Source organism: Oryzias latipes, chromosome 21 (assembly GCF_053564925.1).
Source record: "Oryzias latipes strain Hd-rR chromosome 21, Olatipes_Hd-rR_3.1".
NCBI lineage: Eukaryota > Metazoa > Chordata > Actinopteri > Beloniformes > Adrianichthyidae > Oryzias > Oryzias latipes.
In genome coordinates, this window is record NC_136257.1 from 28,265,776 (window position 1) to 28,282,967 (window position 17,192).

Below are 17,192 nucleotides of genomic sequence, written 5' to 3' on the forward strand. Positions count from 1 at the left end.
GGTCACTTCTTTTATAACTTTTTTTCAAACATCAAATATCACATCAAGCATTTGCCAAAGTAAAAACCTAATAAATATGAATATTTTATGAAGACTATTTAGAAATCCTTTGGGTTCTGGTGATGAAAACTTCATTTATGAAAATAAACTATAGTAGGGGTGTTTTTCAAATTAAAAAATAATTCAAACCCAGTGATTTGTGGTTTATATTTGCTAATCTAATGAGTAACAATGGAGAATAATTTTTCACAGACTTCTAGGAAATTTTGTGGTGCACTGGATTTTGGAATTGTAGATTTGGACACACCGAAAAAATGATGAATGCCATATATCAGAGGTCTGCAACCTGATGCTTTTCGATCCCTGTTGGCTTTGAGGAATAATGCTGACAATCTGAAATATTAATATTAGTAAAGTTTTGTCATATATTTTTAGATTTACATGAGTAAAAATTAACTTTCTATTTTTTTAAACAGACTTTAAAGACATCACTGTCAACTTTCCCATTCCTCCTAAATGCACACATGTTTGATAACCAACCAACTTATGGTAAAGAGTTGGATTTACTGTCAAAAGGGTCCATAAATTAAACATGTTTGCAAATAAATCTACAGCAGCAGGATCTTGGTTGACACAGGATGTGTTTTATTTTGAAAGAAACTTGTATGTGCTGCTGTTAATAAATAGAAATATAGCACTGTCACATCTTAACCATTGTATATATTTAAAAGCTACATTTTATAAATGTTTTTTTTAGTTAAAGGCCGCAGACTCCTGCCTGATATAGTGCACTAAGCAGTGAGTAGTGAGGGAATTTGGATCCAACTTAACCTGTTTAAACTTGTTATTTGTCAGTTCTTTTATGCAATATCAAGCAGCAAGTCCTCCAACGTCATCGTGCTCGTCCTGGCTCAGATAATGGTGAGTGTTTCCTCACATTTAAGGAGTAACTCTTCATCTTTTCTGTTGGATCTGAAATCGTTCTCGTGTTAATGTAACAGGGAATGTACTTTGTATCATCTGTGCTGCTGATGCGCATGAGCATGCCGCTGGAGTATCGCTCCATTGTGACCGAGGTCCTGGGAGAACTGCAGTTCAACTTCTACCACCGCTGGTTTGACGTCATCTTCCTGGTCAGCGCCTTGTCCAGCATCCTCTTCCTTTATCTCGCCCACAAGCAGGCTCCAGAGAAGCACATGGCCCTCTGACGTTCTCCTCTTCATCTAAAAGAACTCTGTCTGGAATCTACAGAAATCGCTTTATTTACAAATGCATTCCTGAATCAGGAATGGCAGACTCTAGTTCATGAGACATTTGATTAAATGATGAAGATTTTAGTTTTACACACCATAATAACATGGACATGTTTCTTCTTTTCTTCAAATTATTCAGTTTTTTTCTTAATTTTCATAAAAACACGTTTCTGTTTTGTCTACACTGGAGCAAAAACATTTTTTTTATCCTGTTTTTCATTAAAACAGGAAATAACAATGGATACCATGTTCATGACTGTCTGTACTGTCCGGCAGACGTCTGGTTAGAAACAAATAAAACAACGTGTACTTCAAAGTTAGTCAGTTCTGTTTATTTGGGTTGCTTCTAGTAAAGACAGGAGCAGCTGAAGTCTTGAGGCTTTTTGCAGGCAAACATGAAGAACTGTTGATTGCATGGATAACATTTAGCTGTTTAAATAGCTTTTTTTTTTCTTCTTCTAACATGAAATGAAATGAAGTGAGATGAGGTCATAGGTGGGTGGGGCCTGAGTGCAGATCTCAACTGCTTAGGTATGGTGACTAAAAACGCACAAAAAAAAAATTGACCTTTGTGTTTTCTGACTATAAACCTTCATTAAAGACTCGTCATGCGACAGTTTCTTTGAGTATCTTTCATCCCATCTTCTTAATAATGTGATCTTACTGAATGTTTAGGTCTACCGCGTAGGGAAGAGAAGTCCTGCTGTCGATCGTCTTAGGAATGTTATAATTTTTTTTAATTGTCTATGTTTGGAAGTCCATAGTAATGACTTTAGCTGGAAGTGTGAGCCTGTTCTTAAACATGGCCTCATCGGGTGGGTGGGGGGTTCTCAGAGTCTCTCATCAATGCTTTCTGCAGATGAAGATGATGAAACAGATGGAGTCTGGAAGAGGCAAAAAGAAAAAACACTTATTTAAAGCCAAATTCTCAACATGGACAGTAATGCTAGAATATTTTGAACATTTGGTCATTTTAAGAACAGCGTGGAGCAAAAAGACAGGAAGTCAGCCAATAATGGTGTATATGTTTACCCTGTTATTCTATGTGAAACAGAAGAATGGGATTTTCATATTTCCTTTGTGATGTGATTAAAATTCAGGGAATACGATCTTACAATTCTTGCGATGAAAAATGGTTTCTTCCCATGTTTGTCTTTGGACATACCAGAAAATATCTAATGACAGATTCTTGGTCTCAGTTGTTTTTCAGTTCATGTCAGGTTTTAAACGGTTTGAAGTTTTTTTTTCTTTTTAGGTTTTTAACCCTTGTGTTATCTTAGATGACCCCACCCTTACATTGACGTGTTCTCCCTACCATGACAAAGGCGGATAAAGGTGGAAAGATTTCATGTAATCCATGGACACCAGTGAAGATCACAAATCATTGATGAAAAAAGGTTCAGAGCACTGTCTAGTGGGTCTAGATGACCCAACTCCCAATGTTAAAGTGCCTAGGATAGCACAAGGGTTAAAAACTGATAAAAATGTCTTAGTTTAGCAGATCCTAAGCCTGAGTTCAGATGAAGAAAATGGACAAATTGTAGATTATTCTGATCTTTGTTTCAAAATCTAATCAAGATCCTGCTTCTCACTTCATCTATGTTTCAGGTGCTGTAATAGGACTGGAATTATTATTTTCTAGGATGTTATCAGGTCATGTGGGTGGATCTCTAACCCTTTTGCTGTATTGTGGGGTCCAGATAACCCCACCCTTACATTGATGTGTTCTCCCTACCAAGACAAAGGTGGATAAAGGTGGAAAGATTTCATGTAATCCATGGACACCAGTGAAGATCACAAATCATTGAAGAAAAAGGTTCAGCGCACTGTCTAGTGGGTCTAGATGACCCCAACTCCCAATGTTAAAGTGCCTAGGATAGCACAAGGGTTAAGGATGTGCAGTTCTAAATTCCAATGCTGTTATACCTATCGGACGTGGATTTCCAAGAAAGTTCATACAGGAGGCAAACACCTTAAAGAAATCTCACAAGTTCTCGAGAACACCAAAACAATACTGGTGGCCAAAAGTTGACGGTTAGCTTTTAAATAAAACACTAAATTTAAAGAGCTACAATGGGCCAAAAAGCAACAACGACATTGTCAGTCATCCGTTCCACAAATGTTTCCCACGTATTTGCGGTGGGTAGGGACCAGATACATCCCCAAATACCGAGAACCTGAAGCTTTTATTATAGATCATTTGAAAATTGCTCAACATAGAAGATTTTTTTACATTTTTTTATTCAGAGCTATTGACTGTACTGTTGTGTACTTTAAGCCGCACATTAGGAGTGTTACTCTGTGCCTTAAAACCAGTAGCCTGTGCTTCCGTCTTCATCAGTGCGTAATGGAGCAGATAACAAGTATTTGTTTGATAACAAAAGTTCCCCTCAGCACTCTGTGATGTAATCCTGGTTGTCCATTACATTACATTATCAAAGGTTTCCTGTGGGTCTTCGACATGTTGCTGTTATTTTGGTCCATTCTTCCATGCAGATCTTCTCAAGAGCCGTGATGTCTTGATGCTGTTACTGGAAAACATGGACTTTCAACTCCATCCGCAGATTTTCTTTTGGGTTAAGGTCAAGTGACTGCCGTTCCAGAACCTCTAAAGCCTTTTCATGTACCGGTAGTCATGCCTTTGTTGTGTTTGGGATCATTGTCCTCCTGGAAGATCCAACCATGTTTCATCGTCAAAAACTTGATGGAAGGAGGTTTTTGCTCAAACTCATTTTTCTTTTCCTTCAACAGATCAGGTATCCTGTTCACTTTGCAGAAAAGCAGCCCCAAAGCTTGATGTTTCCACCTCCATGCTTCACAGTGCTTCACATTCTTCTTGGGGTGTAACTCGTGGACCATTTTGGTTTCATCTGACCACAGGACATTCTCTAAACAAACCCTGCAATATCTATTGCAGAGTATGTTTATCCAATAAGGAGCTTCAATGGCAGGATGGTTGGAAAACATGTAGGACACTGGCCCTCAAGGCCTGGATTTGGGCACCCCTGCTCTAGACGGTCTCTGGAGAACTTTAGATGTTCCTGGACATGTGCTGACTTAAACATGAGTACCTATTGGGGCTCTGCAAGATTCGAATCAATGGCTATGTTGTCCGTTACTATGGTAACCTTTATTACTGTGGTCCTAGTTCTCTTCCGATTATTGACCAGCTCCCCGGTGTAGTTCTGGGATGTTTCCTCACCGTTCTCAAGATCATTTAGTCTCCACCAGGTGAGATCTTGCTTAGAGTCACAGTTTGAGGGAGATTGTCAGTGGTCCTGTATTTCTTCAATTGTTTTTTAAAATTGTTTCAGCAGTTGATCTTTTCTCATCAAGTTGATTGGTTCATTGCAGTTTTGTTCAGGTCTACAGTCTTGTCTCTGGTGACCTCTGACAGCTTTTTGGTTGGAGAGACAGGTGTCTTTTGTACAGATAACCAGTTCAAACAGGTGACAGTAATACAGGTAACCAGTGGAGGACAGAAGAGCTTCTTAAAGAAGCAGATCAGGTCTGCGAGGGACAGAATTCCTGCTTGTTTGTTAGAGTTAAATCTTTATTTACCACACCATTAAAAAATACAAGTAATTTAAAAATCAGACAATGTCATTTCATGGATTTCTTTTTTCATTCTGCCTCCTACAGTTAAAGTGTTTCTATGATGAACAGCACAGACTTCTTTCAGCTTTTTAATTGGGACAAGTTGCTAGAATTGGTAAATGAAAAACACAATTTTCCCTTACTCTATAGAGTCTACATGTTCATTCAATTGACATGTAGCATTTTTTCACACCAAACAGCTCAAGTTTTCATATAGACTGTTAAGTATGATGATGTTTTGTAAAAAAAACTAATTTAGAATAAATAATAAAAGGTAAATTTACATTAATTTGTCAATCCTTTTTTGTTATTTATGAATAGATTCCCTTGTTTGTAATACAATTGGCCCATTTCTATTTTAGGGTTCTTTTTTTCATCAAATATGGATTATTTTCAGTCTTCCAATTTATCTGATACAAAAGAGCAAAGAAAAAATTATACCGCTACATATTTTATACAATTTAATGAAGATATTAAAACTGAGAGGGACCCCTCAGGACTTAAGTTTGACCTATTTGGACCTAAAGGTTTGCGAAAAGAGAAATAATTGATGTTATTTGAAAGCAAATGGATTTGTATTATTCTCTGAAATGCTACAGTGATTCAGTTTTTCATTGTCTTGTTTATTCAGCAAATGTTACCAAAGTCGTACCACTGGATTCATGTTTCCCTGTGGAAACTGTGAGTTTTAGAATCGAAGGCTTCAAATAAATGTGCATCTAAATTTCACCCAAACCTGATGAAAATATACAATTTAGTGAAGACAAATATTTTGTCCTAAATAACATGGCTTCTTCAGCTTTTGCTGCTAAAAAAACATCTAAACCAGGTTCTTGGTTCAACATTTACGTTTCTTAGCGCCAGGGAAAGAAAATCTTGACCCAGTTTATTTGCTTGACGCTACGATCCTTTCAGATTAAAAGTATTTTTTCTCATGGAGTATAAGTAAATCAACATGATCTCTTCTTTTTAGATGTTACATAGACTCACCCTCTGTTTTGCAGGTTCAGCTGGACTCTCTGGTCTTTCTATCTCTTTCTTGCTGGTTTCTGGACTGTGTTCTTGACTCTTGGGTTCTTGACTCTTGGGTTCTTCCCCAAGCAGCATGCGTGTGATGCTTACTCCTTTGGCTTTGAGCTGGTCATAAACACTCTTCCTGGCCACCAGCATCTCCAGTGAGTTGCCACTCCTGCGGATCATTTCCACCACCTCCTGGTGTCCACTTTGCTCCACATTCACTCCATTTACCTCCACGACCATGTCGTCGTCCTCCAGACCTGCTCTGTCAGCCGCTCCTCCCTTCACCACCTAAAACAAGGGAGGTTTTATCACCTGGTTTTTTTTATTAGTCATGGAGGAACCTTCTTGTTAATCTCACCTCCTTGATGAACTGTCCAAACACGCCTTGAATGCCGTTCAGGTGAAAGCCATAGCCGTCAGAACTCTTCTCCATCCTACACAACTTTGGCTTCAGGTCTTCCTCCTCTTTTTCATCGGGTTGGGCCGGTGTCGCTGTGTTCATAACCTCTGTGTAACTGGGGGGTAAGTTGGAATCCTTCATCTCCTCCCAGAAGAGCATAGGAGAAACTTTCCCCTGTGACACACAAAGCATATTACTAAAGCAGTTTCTCTCACAGGACAAACACAGTTGAAGATGGAGAACAACTCACCAGTTTATACATTTGGTCTGTTTCTTGATCCACCACAAGGAGGCAGCACTCACCACCACCTTGCCTGAACATTTCCACCACCTGCTCATGGCTGCAGTTGTCCACCTCCTTGCCGTCCACTGCAACCAGTCGGTCCATTTCTTTCAGTCCTGCTCTTCCTGCTGGACTGTCTCTGTCTATGTCCTTTATGAAGTGTCCTGTATGGAATCAAGGAACAAATATCAAACCACAACTTCCTTCTTTACCCCTTAAACTTTAAGTTAAAATCCAAAAGGTAAACCAAAGTCCATGAAACCAGAATATACAATGCATGTTCTGGATGTCTAGGTATCATTTTAGGACTTTATTTATTAAATTTTTTTTTATTGGGGATGATTATTTCTGCGGTTCTTTGGAAGCACAGGCCGGCTCATATGGCTTAAAGGATTAAGCTATAAAAAACATTATATTATTGTGGCCTTGCCTGCTTGTTTGGGCTCCTCTCTGAGCACGAAGCCAAATCCGTCAGGTCCTTTAGTCAGGTTGACGAGACGCGGTTTGTGAGGGAGAAACTTGACGGTGGCCAACCGCGACCCCATTTTTGCATATTGGCTCCTGCAGACCTTGTCTGCGTCCTCGTCGAGCAGCAGAAACATAAGGGTGTTCCCGGCTTGTTTGATTTTATTCACCACCTGTTCGTGTGTGCAGTCTTCCACATTCTCTCCGTTAACCTCCAGCAGGCGGTCTTTGGCTCTGACGCCTGCCTTGTGTGCCACGCCTCCTGGGCTCACTTCTGTAATGAACAGACCCTCCTCATCTAGAAATCAGTGTAAAAACAACAACAAAAAGCAACATTTTAGCCACCATTTAGACAGAAAAAGACTTGTTGGGATGCTAGTGATACTTCACAGTACATTTCTCTTTCCACCTTCCAGCATGCTCTTTGACCTTTTCAGGTCCTAAAAATGTTTTGCAGCAGTTTGACTTTCATCATTAATACAGTTAGAAAGGCTATATGTGGATTCCCTCTCTACCCCCTAACTCAGGGGTGGACAAACTATGGCCCGGGGGCAAATATTTAATCTGGAATAAATTATTTGGATAATCCCAGGCCTGCCCAATCCTGTTCCTCAAGATCTACCATTCTGTCTGCTTTGCAGCTCGTTGCACTTTCTCCCTGGCCCAGGTGTTCAGCCAATAAGAATAAGGTGACACCTGAGTCAGCTAATCAGCAGAAAGCAGTCAAGAGAGAACTGGAAAACACGCCGAGTGGTAGATCTCATGGACCACCATTGGGTCGCTCTACATGGTGCACAACAACTTCATTGACCTTTGTTCAGGTCCAGAAACCTATTACTTTGCATTCATGTGGTGTTGGAAAATTGGTTGTTTCTCTGACATTCATGTGTGTTATTTTCCGATCGTTCCAACACGACTTAAACGCAGCATTTTTCTCAGTTTGCGTTTTCCCCTGAGGGGCATCGACCCATTGGTGCAATCACCACTAAAATTAGAACAAATAACTCCAAAAGGCTTTGTTTAGAAAAACATATACACTGAATGTCAATCATGACAAAAGCATGTTTTTGTTCAGTTTCCATGTTATTTCTATATATAATTAAGTGGATCACCAAAACACTCCATGCATCTGCTCCTGCTTCGGCCCTTCTGTCAAATTATACTGTAGAACACTTTGTGGCCCAGGGGTGAAAAAGTTTGCCCACTCATGCCCTAACTTCTAAAAAAGATGTCATGCAGAGATTTCTTGTGCCCTGGATTTGAAAAGCGATCCGAAAACCATGTGTACTGAGTAACGACTTCCCGAAGTAAAAACCTAATAAATATGAACATTTTACAATGAATCCACTGTGTTCTGATGATGAAAACTTCTTTTGTTTTGAAATGAAAAATCTTTCAAACGCAATGCATTATGGTCTATATTTGGCAACCTAGTAAGAATCGATCTGCACTAGTTTTTTGCAGAGACTTCTGGGAAATTACTAGAGCACTAAATGATGGAATTGTAGATTTGGACACCCCGAAAAAATGGCGAACACAACTATACAGTTTACTAAATAGTGAAGGGACTTCGGACATAAACATTAGCTTTAGGAAAGGCACTTCCCAGCAGTGGAAGACCTCTTTTACCAGCAAACACTGACACCAGCACAACTGGATGTAATTTCGAGTGATCACATGGAGGAGAAATGACAGCAGTGTGGCATGAAAGCAGCAACAACATCTGCTCATGAAACTCATCAAACACATGACCCACATGCAGCACTGACACCCCCTCTACTTGTTTCAGTAATTTACCTTTTATAAACGTAAAGTTATGTATCTACAAACAAAAATGTTTGTCATTTGTTTTTTTCCAGTTTATACAACAAATATTTCCTTTTTTGGCGTCTTTAGTTTAGTTTGTCTGCAGATGGTTATTGGTATTGTTCTTATTGCATTAATTATGCGTAGGAACCGGGGCAAATGTTTTAAAGATCATCTTTTGAGTTATTTTCAAAGTGTTCCCAGTGGATTTTTAATCATGGCAATGTCCAAATTCTTTCACTACTCTGTTCTGTTATTAAGTCTGTTCGCCATTTCGTAGTCTGTGAAGAAAATGTATTCAAATTAATTTTTGAAATAAAAATGATCAACGTCTATTCTATTCTATTCTATTCTATTCTATTCTATTCTATTCTATTCTATTCTATTCTATTCTATTCTATTCTATTCTAATCTAATCTAATCTAATCTAATCTAATCTAATCACCACCATGCACCTAAATTCAGAAAACTGGATTTCTTTCTAACAGATTAGATTTCTTTCTTCAAGTTAAGGTAAAATTTTTCTATTTACATTTTCTTTGGTTAAAAGTAAAAATTTGTTTCTAGAAAAAAACTTTAAGTATAATTAAATAAGATCAAAACAATTTACATTTTTATATTTTTCAAACTTTCATTACCTGCTGTGAAAAAATAAAAAAGGACTAGATGAAGAAAGAATTGCATCAAAGTCAATTCTTTGTGTTTTCTGCTGGTGGTCATGAAATGTGTGGACTATTACTGTGTTATAATGAAGATCAATAACATGGACCATTTAATACTAGATGATTGGAGATCATGCTTTACTCAAGCTAAAGATGTTTCCTACAGAATCACCCTTCTGTTACCCTCACTGAGGATACGAAGGGGATTTATCTGAAGTTCCTGATTCTGAGCTCACCGTTACTCGTGAAAAGAGAAAACTCGAATCCTGAAGCCGATTTCACCAAGTAGCAGAGTTTAGGTTTTGGATCCCCTTTGGCCACTCCGTTGGCAATGACCTTTGACCCCACTGTGCTGTGTTGTTCAGAGAGGTTGACCCCTTTTGCCTTTGCTTCCTTATAAGTTGACTCGTCCATAATGTGGAATGTGACTGATGTTCCGCTGTTTTTCACCAGCTCCACAACCTGAAAATAAAAAAAAAAGGGACAAAGGAAGACGTGTTTGATCCTGGATTATCAAGGAGACGTTACGAGGAGCTCACCTCCGTGTGGGACAGCCCATCGACAAATGTTCCGTTGACTCGGATGATGCGGTCTCCGTCTTTGATGCCCGCCAGTTCGGCTGGGCCTCCCATTTCCAGAGAGCGGATCAGGTGACCCTCCTCGCCAAGCTCCATCCTCAAAAAGAAGCCGAAGGTCTGTCTCGGCTTTTTAGTCAGAGAAATCACCCTTGGCTTGTACGCGGCCATGTCTGAAAATAAAACAAAAAACATCACTCATCAATTTAGGAAAAACATAAATCGTGAAACCTAAGCACATGAAAACAAACTTTGAATCGACATTTTTAGTTCATTGAATGCTCTAGCATTATGAAAAACAATAATAACAAGTTTGGTACAGCTAATTATTCATCTGTTTTCGTAACCCTTGTGCTATCCTAGGCACTTTAAGAGTGGGAGTTGGGTCATCTAGACCCACTAGACAGTGCGCTGAACATGTCAATGCAAGGGTGGCGTCATCTAAGATGGCACAAGGGTTAAACTGCTATATCCCTTTCGGGGTCATGGGGTTGCTGGAGCCTGTCCTGGCTGCTGTTGGGTGAAGACGAGGGACACCCAGGCTTCAGAGTAACCAATTAACCTATGAAGCATGTTTTTGGACTGTGTGATGAAGAAAAAACCCATCAAACTCCAAAAAATAAAAGTGCAAACTCCACACAGAAAGGACCCAGCTGGGATTTGAACCAGTGCCTTCTCACTGTGGGGCAAGAGTGCCAACCACTGCACCACTACACCACTGAGGAGCCTGATCTGTCTTACTGATGCTAAAATCATCAGTTTTTATCTGCTCCCACCCATGTGTCATTGGTTTAGTCTTGTAAACATAACTAAATTACCAAATAATCCTGGACATAAAGCTGCCACAGAAGTGCTGATAATTCCAGATGAAGAGTTAATCTTCCATGAAAGCTTTGGAGCGCCGGTTAATAGTTAATGGGAGGCACAGCTGTCTACGGAGCATGCAGCACTCACATGGACATGCATAACAAGGACTGTCAGAGTCATTCCCTTTGTGTGCTGCTATGTCTGTTTGGACGGGTAAAGTAAGAAGTTCACGCATGCTAAAGACAGTCATCGTCACAAAAAATGTTTCCTTTCATTTATACAAAAAATTTTCAATCTTTTGGGGTCAAGATGAACATAAATGCATTTTTTTTAAATAATATAGTATATAAAGGAAAGTTGTGGCTTACAATACTTATCATCTATCATTTTTTAAATTAATCTAAGGACATTTCTGAATAGAGTCAGTGTACAACACATAAAATGTACCAAAACAAAAATAATCAAACAAAAAATCGGATCCAGATTCGCCATACAAATTACTTTAAAATGCATTTTTTAAAAGCGTGCTCACTCACCAGCTCTCACCTGTTCAGTGTCCAAGTCTGAAGAGAGATTCCACCTGTCACCGATTACCTGTTATTGTTCCCTCGGCCTGTCCCCGACCCTCCTCTTCATCTCTGAGCGGGGACTTTGGCGGGCCAAAGGTGGACCTAAAGGTTGAGTTATTTAACAGTGTCTTGTGTCGTGAATGTCTGGAGAGGCAATGGTGCTGTTCAATCTGCGCCTGCAGAAAAGGCAGTCACCTGCTCTGTGGTCAAAGGTCCACCAAGTGGGCGGCAATTAAGCAATTACAGTTCATGCATCACAGAAAACATGAAGTGCGTGCCATCCGTTTATAACCATAATAAAAGATTCTTTTTTACCAGCTGTTTTTTTGAATGCGCTTTAGGAACATAGTTTAATCCCTTAATCTATAGATTACTAGTAGGTTAAATATAAACCATAAAAGTTGTTTTTGTTCTTATGTTTTTAGTCAGAAAATAACAAAAAAAACCACATTCAATTCAATTCAATTCAATTTTATTTGTGTAGCCCAAAATCACAACAACAGTCGTCTCGATGGGCTTCAAAGTAAAACGTGAACTCAAAAGGATCACGAATACAAAGCGTTCAATAGGAAAATACTAAAATGAACTAAAAAAACTGACTAAGCTAAACTGGCATCCCTGCCCTTAGACACCCCCCACATGGACTCAGCCCTGCAGCAGCTCTATTATAAATCCTTGTTTTTGTTTAACTTTAACTGACTAACTTCATTTTTTGAGGAATTTCTTTAAAACACCATTTTATTTTATTGTTGTGTTTTGAGCAACTTTGCAAAGGACAAAGCAACAAAAAGCCACATCCTCCCTTTTTATTTTTTGGAAGAGTTGGTCCTCACTTGCAGACTTAACCAGATTTTGATCTTTCACAGAAACAACCTGCAGCTTAGAAGCAAAGGCTGCACTTAGGACTTCACTCTGTAAAGTCAGGACTTTTTCAGCAACATTAACATGACGTCCAGGTGAAGCTTGGGTGGGGCCTCCTGTTTATATGGTTATTGCATTCCGACAACAGTGTTGTGCAAGTTACTTCCAAACTGTGTTACGTAACAGATTGCTCGTTATGTAAAAGTAATTACTTATTTTTATACTGTCTCCGCATTGTATTGTGTGCATTAAGTTTGTTTCTTTGTAAAATCTTGAGATGTGGAACATTAAATCTGAAGCTAAAAATGTATAGCAGAGCAATTATTTTATAGTCACGTAAGGAGCAATATGATTTAATCATGAATAATGATCATTTATTTTTGGTCCAATAAAAGCACAGGAAAAACCCTCAGCTTTAAACATCTACATTGAAGAATGAGGGGGAAAAAAGAGACTAAAGGGAGAATCTGAGGCTTTTTTCCCTCAGAAAGGCTCAAACAAATTCTTCCTACTTAAGAAAATTGAAACAAAAGTGGATGAAGGCCTCTTGTGTTAGACATATTTTACTGTTACAACATGGGGTTATGAATCTTCTGACACACAAGGTGTATATTTGAATTAACCCCATTTGTAATTTAGACTAATTTTTATTTATATTAATTATATTTGTGTTCTTTTGTTGGACCGGACTGAAACCTGATGTTCTGTAACAACAGGACAGACAGATGTTAGCTTGGTGGAAAAAATCAGAATGGTCGACGCCTATACAGAGCACATATATGAAAGAAAGTGTCTGGGTCTAGTTTAGATAACCCTTGTGCTATCTAAGATGACCCCACCCTTACATTGACGTGTTTTTCCTACCATGACAAAGGTGGATAAAGGTGGAAAGATTTCATGTAATCCATGGACACCAGTGAAGATCACAAATCATTGAAGAAAAAAGGTTCAATGCACTGTGTAGTGGGTCTAGATGACCCTACTCCCAATGTTAAAGTGCCTAGGATAGTACAAGGGTTAATCAGATTTGAGAGGGACCATGTACAGGAGCATCAGTCAAAGAAAAGGGACATGGTACCAGACCATAGCTCTCCATCTGCAGTCCTCAAGACGTACAAATACAAGAATTAACAATTAGCATAAAACAACACATGGCAATTACCTAAAAGGTACAATCATTTCGTAATATAACAAGACAAAACAAAAACACTACTTCTCATAATACATTATTTGAGATCATTTATAGTTTTGTAAATACTGTTTTACTTCTTAAAATACTACATATTTAAAAATGCTGACATGTCTGTTTGTTAAAAATAATTGCTTCATATTCGTGCCAAAGGGAAGTTTTGAATCATTTTAAGTGCATTGGTAGTTAGTAATAAGAAAATGCTGATTGGCCTGGACAAGAACAGTCCTTCTTTAAGGTATCCTGCACTGGATCTTGTTGTTCTGCTCATTTCTTCGGATGTCAACCTGGCCAAGGTTTTGAGCGCTGGAGGAGCCGTTATCTAAAACAACAGCCGTAAATTTGCTGTTTGTTTTTTAAAGCTTAACATTTGAAGTTTGATTAGTATTTTTGCAATGATGACGTTGTCGTGATTCTCCATCAAGAATCCTATAAGTGCTTGTTTATTGATGGATGCTAGAGGCTTAATCGTTGTTTTATTTGCTGTCTATGAAACTTTACAAGAAATTGGGTTCAGTAAGTTTGGCCAAAATGAATAAAAAGCTTGAATTGAATTTAAGTGATTAAATACAAACTTTGAAAAATTGCCTTTTGGATGGTTAATCTATTGTAACACACACAATAGTTAACCTTTACTCAAAATGCATTATTAATACCCTACAGTACTTTTCTACAGCAAAACTGACTGTAGTATGTTACTTTTGTAATGAGTTGCTCACAACAGACTCATCTGGTGTCATTAGAAAATAAATGAAGGATGATAAAATCTATAAGCATCACATAGAATTGTTCCAGAAATATGGGTTCTTTTATTGGAACATAAAAAGTATGTATTACAAAAAAAGTACTATTAATTTAGAAAATGCAGGCTATTTCTTTGCTCTCAAATGAACTTGCACATGACATCTATGTCACAAATGGTAAGCATATCCATGATCTCTAATGTTTCCATTTACAAAACCTTTTAACGTATGCATTGAATCTGCGTGAACGGCCTTCACTTTTCTGCTTCTTTCGTGGCACTCTGATACTTTTTTATGGCACAAAAATTCTCAACAAGAATAAATCCAAATACTGTAGTTCAGGCTGGAGATGCATAGATTCCTTTCCCTACATTGGAGACGTGAATCATCTGTGGCAGCAGCTGGAAGGAACGTGAATCCGGTTTTCCCCACGGATCTCCTGGTACTTTTGATGGAGAAGTTGAGCTCCAAACAGCAGGAGAAACATTTGGTTGCATCAATTACCCTCACAAACACACAAAAACATGCCTGAGCTGTATGATAAAAATGCATGTTAGGATATTATTGCACAGAACTTACATTATACGAGCATAAAAATCTGAGAAAAAGGTTAAAACACAAGTTATTTAAATTTTTGGGGCCTTTTGGTACCTAAAAAACTTTTTTTGAACACTTATTCTATTATTCCTTTCTCAGCATTATATATATATATATATATATATTTTTTTTTTACCATTTACAGTTGATTCTAATAATGTACCTTTACATTTTTTTTTATTTGTGGTGATGCATGATCCCCATTTTTTTGAAGAGTAAATCCCAGCTTCTTTTTTACTGATGATTATTTTGTTGTTCACAATAAATCTGAATTTGTGCCAAAAAAACCTCAAACAGTCAATTTCGAGTCATGCATTTTGTCATTTACCTGCAAAAATTACAACCATTGAGATCAAATAGTTTTTATGTTTTGTCACAAAGATCAAACGTGCACAGACCAAATAAAAGTGATCAAATCCAAAAACATTGCAAAGAACAAGTGAACAATGAAAGTAGAAAACTTCCCCCGTACTATATTTTCTAAGGATTTCCCCCAAAGAGTGTCATTATAATGTGTCATAAAGCTTGTTGTGTTTATTTTAAAACAAAATTTTCAAAGCCACTAACCTTTTTGAAACCTTAGTGTTAAGAGTCAGTGGAGAGGAGTCAGTGCCTCACCAGCCGTCAACCTCACCACACGTCACTGTTTTCTATTGCTCAACTTTTTTTCCCCAAGACATTAACTGTTTATTTTGCTGTTTATTTTTGCACAACGATTCTTTGAACTGATTTAGTGAGTACTGTAATATTAGTGTGTCTCTAAGACTAAAGATTTACTTGATCTGCTTTTCTCAAAAGTTCAAAGGATTTTCTAATAATTAACTGCATTTTTTTCCCATTGTCATGTGACGCTCTGAATAATGCAGGTTAGCAAGATCTAAGATAAATGCATTTAAAGTGTGAATAGACTAACAGCAGGATAAAGAGGCATTCTGAGCTTGCTGGAGGGCATCTGTCTTTCTGTTTATCAGATATCAGAAAGCTGTGTGCACCTACAGAGCAGGCACTTTAGGGCTGTTTATGGGTTGGTGTTTCCCCATTAACAGGCACACACACAAACTTTAACTTTATTGTTGCCTCACACTCACTCTAGGCTCGGGACAATGCTCCAGCAATCAGCCCCAGGGTTCCAGGAAGCAGAAGAGAGAAGAGTGCAGGAAGACTGAAATCCTGGACAGCTTGGCTTAGCACTGATGCATTACCATCCATTACCTGCAGTCATCAGCGTTTTAATGTCTTTCCACTACAAGGACCGCCTATTAATGAGCCCTCTGGAGCCACTGTTGTTTTCTAGAATCTATAGCCTAATCTCAGCGGTGATTACAGAAAAGAATGTATAGCTCTAGAAGACATTGACATGAGCTGAGCAGTAACCGTCCCCGAGGTGGCAGTCTCTAATTTGTTCTCATCAGCAGAGGTGCATCAGTAATCAACAAGCTGCAAGTTTGAATTAACTACACCCAACGGGGAGCGCAGGTCTTCCTCCTTTTCTTCTTGTGTATCTGGGTTAAGTGGCTCTACACATGACCTGCTGAAGCCCGAAGAGGAGGCGCCTGAAGGAAATGTAGATCTTCACTTTAGCTCTGATGTAAGGGGAAAACTTTTGTTTTTGAAATTATTGAATTAGTTTGATTTGCTAAAACGGCAAAGGCGCTCCTTGTGATCACGCACAGCACAATTGGGACACTCCGATTATCTTTTAATTGTAAAAGTGTTCCCAGTGGTCTTTTAACTATGATTATGCTGTTTTTTTTGCCAAAATCCAAAACCTACCCTCCCCCACTTCCCAGCTCTGTGTTTAAGTGCTGCCCCACTAGCTTACAGCCCCTCACACCCCCAGCCTAACATCACTGGTGCAGCAAAAATGACCAACTTCCTTTGTTTGTACATTTTTGTCTTAACACACAAATATACATTTGAACAAAAGTAATGTTTGAAATAATTGCTGAAAGTTTCCGTGATCTCAGCAGCAGTTGAATGAGTAATCACATTACACTAGATGGAGATTTGCCAGCCGCTGCAGAATCTACGCACGATCTAATGATGTCTTTATGCAGATTATAAGACCGCGCATGATGGACTTTATGATTACTTTATGGCACAAAGTGAAAGTTAATCACTAGCAAAGAGGGGCCAACCTTTACTCTGTGGCGCTCCTTCGCCCTTAAGCGGAGGATGTTCTCTGACGCACCACCAGAGGGCGACTGTGAGCTGTTTGTGTCCCTGTTTGGAAGGGCTGACTCTTCTCCAGTTCCGCGTAAAGAAGCACACGTCTGCTTGTGCAATTAGATCTGTAACCATCAGGAAGTTCTTGAAGTTCGATCCTTACATCAAAGGGGTTGTTTCGGAATGAAATATCCAACCA

The 17,192-nt window shown here is 38.6% G+C and overlaps 2 protein-coding genes across 4 annotated transcripts in view; one reads left to right on the top strand and one right to left on the bottom strand.

The window, feature by feature from the left end:
* si:ch73-390b10.2 (Golgi pH regulator) overlaps positions 1–1,869 on the top strand; it is an 18,727-nt gene extending 16,858 nt beyond the window's left edge. For both annotated transcript variants that reach the window (XM_078939711.1, XM_004081973.5), the window contains exons 13-14: positions 856–921; positions 1,002–1,869. In XM_078939711.1, coding sequence (XP_078795837.1) covers positions 856–921; positions 1,002–1,208 — 273 coding nt within the window. In that variant the 3' untranslated portion in view covers positions 1,209–1,869. The remainder of the gene's footprint in view (positions 1–855; positions 922–1,001) is intronic.
* On the bottom strand, positions 1,564–11,641 carry pdzk1 (PDZ domain containing 1). Of its 2 annotated transcripts, none has more exons than XM_004081974.5 (8): positions 11,415–11,641; positions 10,026–10,234; positions 9,723–9,948; positions 6,984–7,316; positions 6,521–6,717; positions 6,229–6,444; positions 5,841–6,158; positions 1,564–2,137 (listed from the first exon to the last, which is right to left on the bottom strand). In XM_004081974.5, the coding sequence occupies exons 2-8, from the start codon at positions 10,230–10,232 to the stop codon at positions 2,084–2,086; spliced, it is 1,551 nt and encodes a 516-aa protein (XP_004082022.1). In that variant the 5' UTR covers positions 10,233–10,234; positions 11,415–11,641; the 3' UTR covers positions 1,564–2,083. The 2 variants fall into 2 exon arrangements, with proteins under 2 accessions (XP_004082022.1, XP_011488232.1); XM_011489930.4 differs by having other exon boundaries at positions 11,405–11,604.
* Between the last annotated feature and the right edge of the window lie 5,551 nt (positions 11,642–17,192).